Source organism: Labrus bergylta, chromosome 5 (assembly GCF_963930695.1).
Source record: "Labrus bergylta chromosome 5, fLabBer1.1, whole genome shotgun sequence".
Classification (NCBI taxonomy): Eukaryota; Metazoa; Chordata; class Actinopteri; order Labriformes; family Labridae; genus Labrus; species Labrus bergylta.
The window spans coordinates 11,938,550-11,952,784 of record NC_089199.1 but is presented as its reverse complement, the minus strand read 5'-3'; the positions used below and the strand labels follow the sequence as shown (position 1 = coordinate 11,952,784).

At 40.9% G+C, this 14,235-nt stretch overlaps 1 protein-coding gene across 5 annotated transcripts; it reads left to right on the top strand.

Moving 5' to 3' along the window:
• Positions 1–731: 731 nt before the first annotated feature.
• pbrm1l (polybromo 1, like) lies at positions 732–14,226 on the top strand. Of its 5 annotated transcripts, none has more exons than XM_020629004.3 (30): positions 732–849; positions 1,134–1,291; positions 1,436–1,533; positions 2,012–2,159; positions 2,297–2,446; positions 2,662–2,778; positions 2,863–2,931; positions 3,031–3,129; positions 3,214–3,299; positions 3,421–3,512; positions 3,598–3,814; positions 3,944–4,085; positions 4,206–4,291; positions 4,432–4,711; positions 5,770–5,875; positions 6,250–6,889; positions 7,354–7,571; positions 7,662–7,853; positions 8,053–8,210; positions 8,307–8,549; positions 9,331–9,476; positions 9,601–9,764; positions 10,025–10,208; positions 10,690–10,894; positions 10,986–11,184; positions 11,261–11,416; positions 12,438–12,596; positions 12,959–13,023; positions 13,406–13,610; positions 13,806–14,226. In XM_020629004.3, exons 2-30 carry the CDS (start codon positions 1,160–1,162, stop codon positions 13,967–13,969), a joined length of 4,920 nt encoding a protein of 1,639 aa, XP_020484660.1. In that variant the 5' UTR covers positions 732–849; positions 1,134–1,159; the 3' UTR covers positions 13,970–14,226. The 5 variants fall into 5 exon arrangements, with proteins under 5 accessions (XP_020484660.1, XP_065810844.1, XP_020484659.1 ...); XM_065954772.1 differs by having other exon boundaries at positions 1,134–1,300; positions 11,261–11,332; XM_020629003.3 differs by having other exon boundaries at positions 1,134–1,300.
• The last annotated feature ends 9 nt before the right edge of the window (positions 14,227–14,235 follow it).

Sequence of the window (14,235 nt, the reverse complement as noted above, 5' to 3'; positions counted from 1 at the left end):
TCATTACGGTTAGGCAAATGCTAATCTTATCTGACTATCCAATTTATGATCATTATTTTTGGACAATGGTTACAGAATACATCATTCTGATTAAATGATAATGTCATCAGTGACAACATCTGAGCCCTTTCCCCAACTGAATCTGAATTCAGAATCTTTTTTTAGTTTCCCCTCTTGTTTTGAAGCCCACACAGACCTTGACCCATGCCAGTTTCTCTTTCATTACACTCATACAGAAGCAGCCTAAGGTCGTCCAGACTGGTTGTTGACTGTCCCCATAGGGATGGAGACAGTGTAGTACATAATTTGCCACAAGCTATACAGCTCTGTGATATATCTCCACTTACAGCCAGGGAAGCAACATCAGCATACTCCTCTGAAACACTATTAAAGACATTCTTTAATGATTGGGCTATGAATTAATTTTACGCCTTTTTTTTTTTAAATTCCAAGAATTTCCCTCTCAGACTGTAGAATTATAATGAAAAGACAAAAGATTTATTGTTATTTTATCTTTTCTTATGTCTGTGAAGCTCTTTGTAGCGTAGAGTTAAATTACACTACGGTCTACAATAATGAGTTTTAAACTTCACTTATTCATATAAACATTTTAACAACGAATTTATTTGTAATGTTTGCTTCACAGCATACTCCTTGGACATGGTTCTCATGCTGCATTACCATTCCCACACTGTAGAGGGCAGCACTGCCTAAAATGGCACTTTCCTAATCTGCCCAAACACAATACAACCTTAAACTTCCGGACAGGAGTTTTCAAACAACACTAGCCAGCGAGCTAGTCGTTACCAGTTTTTGCTCAGGGAAACGACAGACTTTGCTGAGTTTCGGGTAACTTTGTTGTTAGATATATTTTTCTTTACCTATAACAGCTGGAGTGGGTTTCGTGGAGATTTTATGAATATTTTAATGGCTGGGTTGTTGTGGGGGAAAAGCGTCGACTAGGCGATGATAACATCTGTGTGCTTTGTTTCTCATCCATCCGAGCGGAGCTAACGCTAAGCGGCTAAAGAGCTCCAGTTTAAGACTTTTTAAACCACATATGAATAACCAATGTTCATTTTTAAACAAGCAGGTTGTGTGATCCCGATTTATTTTGTATTTATTTTTTGTAGCTAGCCTGTCGTAAATCCATCCAGCGATGTCAGCGACCTCCAAGAGGAGAAGAGCCACCTCGCCCTCCAGCAGCATCAGTGGAGGCGGTGACCTCGACGATAACGCGTCTACTCCTGGAAGTGGCAGGAAAAAAAGAAGAATCTCCAATTTACCTCCTGTAGATACAGTAAATACATGTTGTTCAGTGTGTGGTTTTATTTGTGCAAGAGTGTGTGTGTGTGTGCGTGTGTGTACGTCTTCTGGTTTAAATGTGTTCTCTTGAAAATAGTGTTTGAGGATTGTGATTACTTGTTCCCTTCAGATTGCTGTATGTCATGAGCTGTTTAATGCTGTCAGGGACCACAAGGATGAGCATGGAAGGCAACTCGGGGACTTTTTCTTGAGAGTACCAAAGAGAAGGTATTGCAGTATAAATAGCCTCTATAATAAAATAATGATAAAGCAAATTTACTGCACATTGCACAAGTTTACAGAACTCTGGACTAATAACTCTGAAGCTAACTATTCAAAAGTACACTCAGTTTACTGCGCATTGCACATATTGCACAAGTTTACCTTTTCTTTACATTTTATTTATTTTATTTACCATTTTGTACCTTTTGCACAATTTAGAATTTATTACTGTAAATATTATTTATCTTTTTACCTCATTTTATGTTATCTATTTTACCTTATCTTATTTTACCTTATTTTGGTTGTATTGCACCGCAGGACAGAGACAAACGCAATTTCGATTCCACTGTATGTCTGGCATATTTTGAAATTGACAATAAAGTTGACTTTGACGTGTGCAATAAGGATTCACTGGTTGGTGGGTCTTACTAGACAGTGTAATGAGATATTCCTTGTGATGTCTGATCTTTGTTGTTCTTTCCAGGAATCTGCCTGACTATTATGAAGTCGTGTCCCAGCCAATTGATATGACAAAAATTCAGTATAAACTGAAGTCAGAAGATTACAATGACCTGGATCAACTAACTGCAGATTTCCAACTCATGTTCAACAACGCCAAATCATTTTACAAGGTAGGAAGATGAAAGTGCACAGCTGTATTCCCATCATTGGTTGGCTGTTTTACTTCTAATGAAAAATCACAAGCTTTTGCTGCGCTCTTCTTATGTCCATGGAAATCTTATTTTCTTTTTTACGCACAACAATTCAGAGAGACAGTGAGGAGTACCGAGCTGCATGCAAGCTGTGGGAGATATATTTGCAAACAAGAACTGAATTTGTTCAACCTGGAGACGGAGATGAAGATGATGAAGATGGTGAGGACATGATGGATACTCCAGGAATTTCAACTGAAGATGAGGTAAAATGTGTTGTTGAGTTGAGGTTTTTGCCTTTGTGAATCAATAACATGTTTTAATTATGCCTGTAAGATCACTGGAAAAAGACTGAAATACAACTATCTAGTAAATGTATTTGCAGTGTTAAAACATGTAGTTGAATAGAAGCAGCTGAATACTATCTCCAATACAACTTTTTTTTTTCATTACTGGAGATGTCTGCTTATTTCTGTTTTAGACCTCAACTGGCAGTTTGAAGGAGGTATTGGAGCAGCTCTTGGAGGCTGTTGTGTCCCATGCGGATCCCTCAGGACGTCTGGTCAGTGAACTGTTCCAGAAATTGCCTTCCAAAGTGGTGAGTCCTCCTAAGAGTCCAAAGACCTTCTCCTCAAAGTGTTTCACGTAAGCTACCATTAACTGGCCTGTCTTTCTTTCCCAGCATTACCCAGACTACTATGCTGTTATAAAGGAGCCAATAGACCTGAGGACTATTGCTCAGAGAATACAGGTAGTCAATTGTTTTGTTGACACATTGCTTGGTTGTGCGTTATATTTGTAATTATGCAAACATTTTTTGAACAAGCTGTAATTTATTCTTTGTGCACAGATTGGATACTATAAAAGCGTGAATGCCATGGCCAAGGATGTGGACCTGATGGCCAAAAATGCCAAAACATACAACGAACCAGGATCTCAGGTTTTCAAGGTAAATCTTTTATTTTTTTAATTTTTAATTTTGTGAGTGCAATAAAGCATCCGTGATCCAAGCAATTGTTTTCTTATTGTTTAGGATGCTAATGCCATAAAGAAAGCCTTCATCCAGCGGAAGACTGATCTTGAACATGCTGAACCAACTAAATCTAGTCTTCGCATCAGGTATTAAACAACTACAGTTTCTCAGTCTATCGTTTTTGTCTCAAATAAAATCCCAAAATGTATTATCTGATAAAGAAATATTAGTTTGAGATCTTTGATTGTGTATCTCTTGATGATTCAGGAATCGCAGGTCAGGCCAGGGAGATCGACTCTCTGGCGTCAGTGTTGCTCTTCAGTACGGCTCGGAGAGCGAGGACGACCCCGTGCTTTCTGGTAGGTATCACCACTTTTGGCTCGAGATAAACATACCTTGTTTTTTGTGTTTAAAAAAAAATAACAACTTGGCATTTGTTTGCAGGCTCTGTGTGCTATGACGAGGGGGAGTCTGAGGCTGAGAGTCAGAGTTCCAGTATGGAGATGAGTAACCCGATCTTCCAGCTGTATGAAGCTGTGAGGGGTGCGAGGAACAACCAGGGTCAGGTCTTCTCTGAACCTTTCCAGCAGCTGCCCTCTCGCAGAGAATACCCCGATTATTTTCAGCAGATCAAACAGCCCATCGCTCTGCAGCAGATCAGGTAAGGAAGCATCATTCTGGAGATTTAGCTGTTTTTTCCCCCTATTTTACAGCTACTAGGGTGGTCGATTAACCTATTGACGATTTCAAAGATAATTTCATGCCCTTGATAACGTCGTTTATTTCTCAGGGCTAAGATGAAGAATGGCGAGTATGAAAATGTGGAGCAGATGGATGTGGACCTCAATCTGATGTTTGAGAATGCTAAGCGCTACAACATGCCTAACTCAAGCATTTACAAACGGGCCTTTAGACTTCAGCAGATCATGCAGGTGAGGAAATCTTCTTTGTCTCTACACTTGGAAGATGTTTTCCCTCATGCAGATGTGTGTTAGTGATTGTAATTGTCCAGTGAGATAGTTCCAAGCCCGGTGATCTGTCTATTTGTGTAGGCAAAAAAGAGGGAGCTTCTGAGGAGAGACGATGAGGATGGAGACAGTATTCTGTCCTCTGATGCAGGAAGCATCAAAAGGAAAAGGTAAACAGGTTTTTTTTCTAAAATGTATATCCATTTTGTTTTCTCTTGCATATGTATATTATGTATTACAAATTGAATCAAAAATAAGGGATAGAGAGTTGCCATCCAAGCTCATTCATATTCTTCTTTGATCCTTATAGTCACAAGAAAAATGTGAAAAAGAACAGAATGAAGGCCTTGTATGCTGCAGTGAATGAGGCCAAGGAGGCGGGCACCAATCGCCGTCTTAGTGAGCTGTTCATGGTCAAACCATCAAAGAAGGACTACCCCGATTACTACAAGGTCATCCTAGAACCAATGGACCTGAAGACCATCGAGCAAAACATACGCATTGAGCGCTACACCTCAGAGGACGCCCTGATGGATGACATGAAGTTGATGTTCCGTAACGCTCGGCATTACAATGAGGAGGGATCTCAGGTAGACATTTCAGAGTGTGAATTACACAAAGCCAGTATTAGCTTTTGCTGAATGCAAATCAGTCTCGTCATGAGCTTTTTTCTTCTTCTTTCTTTTGTCTAATTGTTTTGCTCTTTGAAGGACTAGTGCATACAACCTAATCCAGCTGGGAGGAGCTCTAGCCCCAACAGAATAGTTGTGTTTTGGTTGGCGCGGCCATTAGGGCCATGTGGTTGGTACTGGTAGTTTAAGCATTGTCGCTACCTGGAGCTCCATTTATAGAGCCTGGGTGTGTTGAAGATGGAAATGCTGTTTGGGCTGTGATTGCCATGTGGATGGGCAGGTAGGATAAAAAAGTTCTGCACATGGGCTAGTGCTGGGCAATTGAGCCGGTTTCAATTATGATTTTGGCTTCCCACGATCGTGAAAAACAAGACCATCGAGATTCATCGATTACTGTGCCACATGCCGTCCTGCGCTCCTTTTGGCCAAACGTTTTTTCACAAGTGGTAAATGTTTCAGAGTGTTTGTAATTAGAATTTGGGCAAATGACTCATGCATGGGATGAAGACGTTTTTAAAACCAATGTGTTTAATATTCGTGATCACAGTACCAATCAAACTAATCCTGACTGTTTATTTTGCCATAATCAAGCAGTCTTAGTGTGGGTATGGTGGGTGGCTAGAGCTGCTGTGGACAGGGGGTTGCTGTGGGATGCTGAAGTTAACTGTCCAGTCTTCACGAGGTGTTGTGTGACTAATTGGATGAAACACAGGTGAAGGGAGGTTTCCAATTGAAAGCGATCTACATCGATCTACAGGGTTGAGTTGTGGGGGCCAATAGGGATGTGGTAGGGCAGATAGCATTGGCATTATCGCTACCTAGCTAGCTCGCATAAACGGAGCCAGGGTCTGTTGAAGGTGGCAAAGACAGGCCTTGTGGTAGGTTATGTACCTTATCAGTAGGGCATAATTGGGATGAGGGGTTTCTACACTGAGCGCCTATCCTTTCAATAGAACACAAGTATGTTGTGTTTATTTCAAAAACTGATGCTACAGATTTCTGGTTATTTACCTCAGGTGTATAATGATGCTGATATTCTGGAGAAGATACTGAAGGACAAGCGCAAAGAGCTGGGACCGCAGCCTGACGAGGATGATGTTGGGTCTCCAAAACTGAAACTAAGTATGTTTGATTTGTGTTTCGGATGTTTAAGCCTATTTACTAAAAATGTGGATGCATTATACATTACTGCATAGAGTTACCATAAATGTACTACAACATATAGATTCCTAACTTTGAAGGCTGCTTTTAACTTTGAAACAAGGGAAATCTTTGTTTGGTGAACCTTCCTAGAACACTGACAACTATCCAAATTATCACAATTTGCCCTTCACCCCCCTTAAATGGTTACAGTTAAAATGATGGCTAGCCAAAACAGTAATGGTTCTTCTTGTAAAAGACAACAATAAATGCATGCTGCTATTGGTTCCAGTTTTTTTTGACTGATTTAAACAGGATTGTAAATCAGATTCAGAGTGCATTTTTTTCTTTTCTAGGAAAAAGTGGTGTTTCTCCAAAGAAGTCCAAATACCTCACCCCTCTTCAGCAGAGGTTAAATGAGCTCTATGATGCTGTGCGAAACTTCACTGACCGCCGAGGTCGACGTTTAAGTACAATCTTCCTGCGCCTGCCATCCCGTGCCGAGCTTCCCGACTACTATGCTACGATCAAGAAACCCATCGACATGGAGCGCCTCAGAAGCCACATGGTGGCCGGTCGTTACCAAGATGTTGATGCCCTGATGGAGGACTTTGCTCTCATGTTCAACAATGCGTGCATGTACAACGAGCCCGAGTCTCTGATATACAGGGATGCTCTTGTCTTGCATCGCGTGCTGCTGGAGACCCGTAAGCAGCAGGAGGGAGGTGAAGACTCAGGGCCTCCTGCTGTGGGAACTCTGGTACGAGAGCTTATCAGGAACCTGTTTGTGTCTGTGCTGGGCCACCAGGATGAAGAAGGCCGCTGCTACAGTGACTCACTGGCTGAGATTCCTGCTGTAGATCCAGCTGCTCCTGAAAAACCTCCACTTAATTTTGATGTCATCAGGATGAATGTGGACCGTGGCCGTTACAGGAGACTGGACGTCTTCCAAGAACACATGTTTGAAGTGCTGGAGAAAGCACGGAGGCTTCACAGGTATTTCTAAAAGACTGCCAAAGGCTGTATCAGTAAAAGTGTTTGCTCAATATGTGTGTTTAATCAGTTTGTTTTGTTTATCCCTGATTACAACGGTATTATCGCTAAGAAATACAATTTTAATAAGTATGCTCCATGTTTAACAAATCCTTATCAACACCTTTGTCAAAGTCTTCTTTTACATGCAGTGTAATTAACTTTAACTTTAGAGATCCAGAGACATTTAGCTGATACTGTTTTTAAACATAGTTTTGTTAGGTGTTTAGTTTAACGGTTGGGTCCCAATTTAGGACATACATTTTGCAGATATTTAGAATATGATTGTTTACATATTTGTGTCAGTTGTTGTAAACTGTCCAGGGTTTGAGTTCAGTCAGGGCTCACTTTACAACAAACAGCTGAAACAGACAGCTGACCGCTTTTCAAAAGTGATTATTCACAGTTTTCTTTTTCGTTTTTTGCAGGACTGACTCAGAGATATTTGAGGATGCTGTTGAGCTCCAGCAGTTTTTCATTAAGATCAGGGATGAGCTATGCAAGAATGGAGAGATCCTGCTCACATCCGCACTCAACTACACGTTGAAACACCTGCACAACGACGTGGAGCAGGAAAAGAGGGAGAAAATTCCAAAGGAAATTGATGAGGACCGAAAGAAGGAGGAAGAGGAGGAGGGGGGAAAAGGTTTGCATTTGAAAATGATTATACATTGATAACAAAAAAATATGTAAATAATGATTTGGTATTAATTTGATAATAATGAACGTCTTTAAGAGGGTGAGAAAGCAGGGGACCAGCAAGGAGGGTCATGGAAGCCAGAGTTGGAGACGGAGCGTGTGTACAGTCAGGACTGCAGCTTTGAAAACTGCACCTACCACGTGGGGGAGTTTGTCTATGTGGAGCCATCAGAGCCCAACCTGAAGCCACACATCGTCTGTATTGAGCGTCTGTGGGAGGATAAAGCAGGTGACAAAGAATCATCAATGACTTACAGTTATGTGTTCATAAACAGAGAACACTGGAAATCTCTAGACAGAATTACTCAGAGACAGAAGTTTAAATTCCCTGAAATTATTTGTTTTAAAGTCCAATTAATTCAATGATTATTCTATTTAAATGTTGTTGTTTATTTGCTAATATGTGTATCTATGGTTTGTGTGTGAAGGTGAGAAGTGGCTCCACGGATGCTGGTTCTACAGACCCAGTGAAACCTTTCATCTTGCCACACGCAAGTTTCTTGAAATGGAGGTTTTTAAGAGTGACTACTACAACAAAGTGTCCATCAGTAAAGTCCTGGGCAAATGTGTGGTTATGTTTGTGAAGGTAAGAGCCTGAACCACACAAATCATTTTTATCTACCTGAAGAAAAAAAAACTGTTCACATAATTGTGATTTTTTTTTCCTGTTTGGTTCCTGAAGGATTATTTCAAAATGCAACCTGAGGGCTACAGAGCCGAGGACGTGTACATCTGTGAATCCCGCTACACCGCCAGGTCAAAGTCCTTCAAGAAGATCAAGATTTGGGCCATGCCTGCAAGCTCCCTGAAGTTACTCCCTCGGGACGTGCCGCTGCCTGTTGTCCGTGTTGCTTCAATGTTTGCCAAGCCTGACCTGGACAAAACGACAATCTCATACACAGGGAGTGGCAGTTTTGTAGACAAGGTGAGCTGACTGCATTTAAGGGGAAACAAAGTTAGAGTTAGAGGTTATGAGTTGATACCTAATACTGACCTAATGACAGTAGCTCTAAAGTAATATTCAGTGTAAAGGATGAGGTCTAGCACTGGGTTGCACCACTATGCTTAGGTTTAAACATAGACTACTTTGAATGTTATTTCAGGGAGTCTACGCACAACTAACTACTTAGGTAATGCTAACAGCTCACAGGTTCCAAAGTAGGCATAAGTAACAACATAAATCTTAACTGTAGTTCGTATTCGGTGTAAATCCTCCTTAAAATGCGTTTTTTATGTTGCCTTGTTTAAAAGGTTGGGTAATTTGGTTTGGTGCATTATCTGAAATAGATTAGTTATCACCACATCATAATGCTTTGTAAAAAATATACATACATTTCAATAGCTGATGGTCAATTAATGGCAGACAACTGAATTTAATTTAAACTGTTATTTCGTTTAAAGACAATTAGGGCAAGAGGCAACACTGTGACAAACAATGCATTAAAAAAAATGCTTTTCACTGATTGGTCACATGAAGTTTTCATGCAATAATATTTTGGTTAGTTTGGATGTCACTACTAGTTAAGTTAAACCTGACGTCCCAACGGTGCAAAAACAATGAAACAACTTGGGTAACAGAATGTTAGCAGGTATTTCCTGACAAGGAACTGGGTAACTGAAAGTCATGGTAGTTAAAATGTGGAATTTTGTATGTCACAGTACAAACGAAAACTAAGTCCTCTTGTCTTGAATATTTATTCATTTAGGAGAGAGAGGACGTCCCCGTGGAGATGAGCGGAGGCGAGCCTGACTGTCAGTACTACGAACAGTTACGCTTCAACAACATATGGGTTAAAGTGGGAGACTGTGTTTATATTCAGTCCCACGGCCTGTCCAAGCAAAGGGTTGCCAGGTTGGTCAAAATGTTTTGGTGTATTTTATACCTAAGAGTAAGAATACCTCATTCTTATGGAGCCTGATGTGACATTGGTACTTGTTAAACTGTATGTAACATGGCTGTCTTGACTGGGCTGCAGGATTGAGAAGCTGTGGGTGCAGAATGGAACTACTAGTGCTTTCTTCTTTGGACCGATCTTTATTCATCCTGAGGAAACAGAGCACGAACCCACGAAGATGTTCTACAAACGAGAAGTGTTTCTGAGCCATCTGGAGGAGACTCTGCCCTTGACTTGTGTCAAAGGTACGACTTTGATAACTCCCCAGAAATCTAAGTAACAATTCACTGCTAGGGGAAACAAACTTATGTAATTTGTGGAAGTGAATTAAATCACAAGATTTGTATCATTTTTTATTTATTGATAAGCTTAGCAAGATGACTGAACTGCAAGAATGCTCATTGTTCAAACAGTTCTCACGTATTCTGTTCCCTCATTCTGCTAGTTTGATATGTGTGTATGCCTTAAAACAAAGTATATTTTTTGCTTCCTTTTTGCTCTCCAGGCAAATGTATGGTGTCTTCCTTTAAGGACTTCCTGTCATGCAGACCCACTGAGGTTTTGGAAGATGATATCCTGCTGTGTGAGAGCCGTTACATCGACACAGAGAAGCAGATGAAAAAGTTTAAGGGTCTGAAACGCTTCTCCTTCTCCTCCAAAGTAGTGGAGGATGAGATCTACTATTTCAGGTTTGTCAGTTAAGCAGAGCGAGGACTCTAGCCCTTTTGCAGAATGCGACCCCTCAACAGCCCCGTAACAAAGCTCCACTTTTCATTTAGTTTTTGTACATTTATTCTGATTCTGCAACCGTGTAATATTGGTGTCCCAGTCTATTATTTCGATTAACAGATCAGCTCTTATAGTGTGTGGTGTGCAACGCGACGACCAACTCGGCACAACACACACTAATCGATTAATTCACCAACAACCAGGGTCTGGACTTTTTAAAAATGTGTAATCTTGCACAGTCAAACACGATTTAAGAGTAAACAAACATGATGGTCAAGCTAAATGTGGCTAGCTGTTAGCTGCTACATCCATTACGGTAAACATTTTGGCGCATATATAAAGCTTTGCATTGCCAATATAAAAGGGCTTCTTATTCAAATCTATACATTTATATAGCTCAGTCTGTGTTTTTGTTTATTCACTATATGTATCTTTGGGCAGAAAATTGATTGTGCCGCAGAAAGAAGCATCACCCTTTTTGGACAAGAAGATAGATGAGCTTGAGTTAAAACTGGCAGATCTGGAGGATGCTGAAGATGATATGGACGACATGGATGACGAGGAGGCTCCAGCGACTCCTTCTGTTCCTCAGATGCAAACTCCACATGCAAACGAGATGGACGTCATGCCATACACACCTTCTCAGGTACCCAAAAGACCAAAACCCAAAGGCTTGACCCCCTTGCTACTAAGATTGTAATAAACACACAACCTGTCATGTCTTTGTTTTTCTAAAGTCCACTCCTAAGGTGAAGGGCTTATCGAAGAAGGAGGGAGCCAAGAGGAAGATGAACATGAGCGGCTATATCCTGTTCAGCAGTGAAATGCGAGCAGTCATCAAAGCTCGACACCCAGACTACTCCTTTGGAGAGCTGAGTCGCCTTGTGGGCACCGAGTGGAGGAACCTCGAGGCTTCCAAGAAAGCAGAGTATGAAGGTAAGAAGAAGCACATATGTGGGTTTGAAAGTCCTTTGCTGTGAACGGAAGTAAAGACAGATTTTTTTTTTTCCAGAGCGTGCAGCCAAAATAGTGGAGCAACAAGATCGAGAGAGACCTACCCAGAAGCAAGTGTCCCCTAGAGCAGGTACCCCCATAGGGTCACTGATGGGGGTGGTGCCTTCGCCTAGCACTATGGGAATGATAAACCAGAACATGACACCTGTGTCAGGTAACCCCTCTCAGAGGCAGCACGAGTGTTTGACAACAAGGTAGCAGTGAAGTCAGACCGGACTGTTAAATAATCAAGATCAACTTAATTTCCTAACCATTTTTAAAGCTACATACCTTAAGCAACATATTTCTTCTTTTGCTGCCGCTGCATTTGTTTCATGTTTATAGTTTTTATCATCATTAGCCTCATTACTCAAACTGCATGACATTATTGCATGATTTTTTTTTTTTTTTAAACCACAAAATACTTACTATTTCATTTAACTTGTTTTGCTTGTTATGCCAGCTAACATCTCAGGACCATTGGTGTTGTCTGCTCCTTTTACACACTGGCCCTTTAACATCAATATGCCAGTTATTTAGGTTATTCTAAAACTAGTCTGTTACAGCTGGAATCACAGTCAGGTGTCCTGTCACATTGCATGGCCATCCACGATCTTTCTCTTTCAACTCTCTTTTTGCTCTTCTCGTAATAGAAAGTTGGAGAAAAAGAAGTGTGCAACAGGAGACGGTTATTCATTATTTGAAGAGAGTAGCCCAATAATCAATTTAGTAGTCACGATTTGATACAAAAACGATTATCCTGGCAATGATTTCATTCAATTGGATATCACAATGCATCACGATGGGTTGCATCCTCAATTCTCTATATGACAGCTGGAAAATCTACAAGCAACATCAGTACGCAGTAATCGATGGTGTTCCTTCAGGCCGAATCGTCCACATCTGCAGCGCTATGCATCATAGAAACAATATATTTCAACACATCTTCAATTTAGATGATACATTATCATATCACAGCGAATTAGATCAAGCCACTAGCTTGATGGTTTTGTTAAAAAATAAAATAAAATAAAAAAATAGCCGGGACACCAAACATTGCAGGACCACTTCTGTGCTTAGGGTTGGTGTGTGAAAGGAGCCACTTTAGAACACAGTAGAATTGCATGTTATTTTAGAGTCAGATGCATGTCACTTATGCATGGTTATGTTGTCCTCTCCTCGTCCTCTTCCCCAAGGCATGATGGGAGCTTACCCACCTTACATGTCCATGCAGGGCCCCCATGAGGGCTTGCTGAGTGTGGCCCCAATGCCACCTCACCCTGCAGGGGGGCCCTTTCTGTCTCCTCACCATCTCCAGCAAGGTATGCCTGGGTACCCTGGCATGCCTCATCAGGGTAAGGGCCACTGACCAAGCCACACCTGCTCAGTCACATCCAGTCGTGTCTCTCCTGCCGGAGGGGTTTACCTGGTCCACAGGTCGCGCAGCCTGATGCATTCACTGAGCCGTTACAGCTCTCTGGTGTCCAAAGTCCTTACCAAGTGTACTCATAGGCGACACCTCCAACATGCTACATCCACATGCATATTCAGACATGGCGCTTGTGAAAACAAACCAAACAACTAACATTCAACTGACAATAAAAATGTACATTTCCATAAATAATGTTAAAACATTGTTGAACATTTTTATATTTAAACATCCAAGTTTCAAACTGCAGTTACTTACGTCAAAAAATGAAATATTGTCATTTAACAGGTATGATGGGTCCTGGCATGAATGGCATGGCAGGCAGTCCTGCACAAGGGAATTACATGCAACAGGTGAGAACTGTTTTATGAAATACTGAGTTCACATCCTTTATTACTATATCAGAGATGCGAATCATTCCAGTTTTTTCATCCTTTGCAAATCACCGTCCTGATTGTAACTCTTGTTATGATATCATTATTGATCATTATTGTTATTACTATTAATGGCTTTTATTGTATTCTTTGGCAACATTCTTACATTCATGCCAATAAAGCATACTTCATTTAATTGAAAATATAGAAATATGGTCATGAGTATTGGTAATAATTTATTTCCTGCACAATTGTTAATCAACTGTATCTGCTTCAGCTTTTACATAGTAACTGTAAAAATTAACAAAGAAGTCAGGGTTCCACATGTTGTTCACCTTCTATTGCTTATTTTCAATTTTAGCCTGGGATGTTCAGCCCGGGACCACATGCTCCTCCACCATATCCAGGACAAGGACAGCCATCACACCTGCAGCCAACCTCTCCCATGTTTGTGGCTCCACCACCAAAGACCCAGAGGGTGCTCCACTCTGAAGCCTACCTGAAGTACATTGAGGGATTGAATTCAGAGTCGAGCACTGTCAGCAAGTGGGACCAAACGCTCAGAGGTGGGGGTCCTTAAGTCTTTATTTTCATTTTCTGGGTGTGCAATAGTTTTATGTTGGATACAACATACCACAGATAACTCCCACATGCTCTAATAAGATTTGAGGGTGTGGGTCTTAATATTTTCTCATCATAACTTCATTGTATACCTTTCAACTTCTTAATTTAACAAGATCAACCATCTTTTTCCATGACAGCTCAAAGGCGAGATGCTTACCTGACCAAAGAGCAGGAGAGCCGGTTGCCAGCTCATTGGCTAAAGAGCAAAGGAGCCCACACCACCATGGCCGATGCACTGTGGCGCCTGCGTGACTTGATGCTCAGAGACTCTCTGAACATCTGTCAGGCACACAACCTTTAACTTGTTGGACACTGACCACTTATAACCAGCTCACTCACTGCTCCTGTCCTCAAGCTATGGAGTGTAGGAAGGATTTTAGCCCATAGAAGCAATATTTTATAGTGAATCATGATCAGTTTTATATTTATTAGCTTGAAATAATGAGCTTGATAGTAACTTGTGTGTGAATTTCAATTTTTTTACAGACCAGTTTATTCATGCTGCAAAACCGGTGTTTTGGCTTATTAATTAATACAGAATAAAAATTTGGAACATCATGTTTGAAC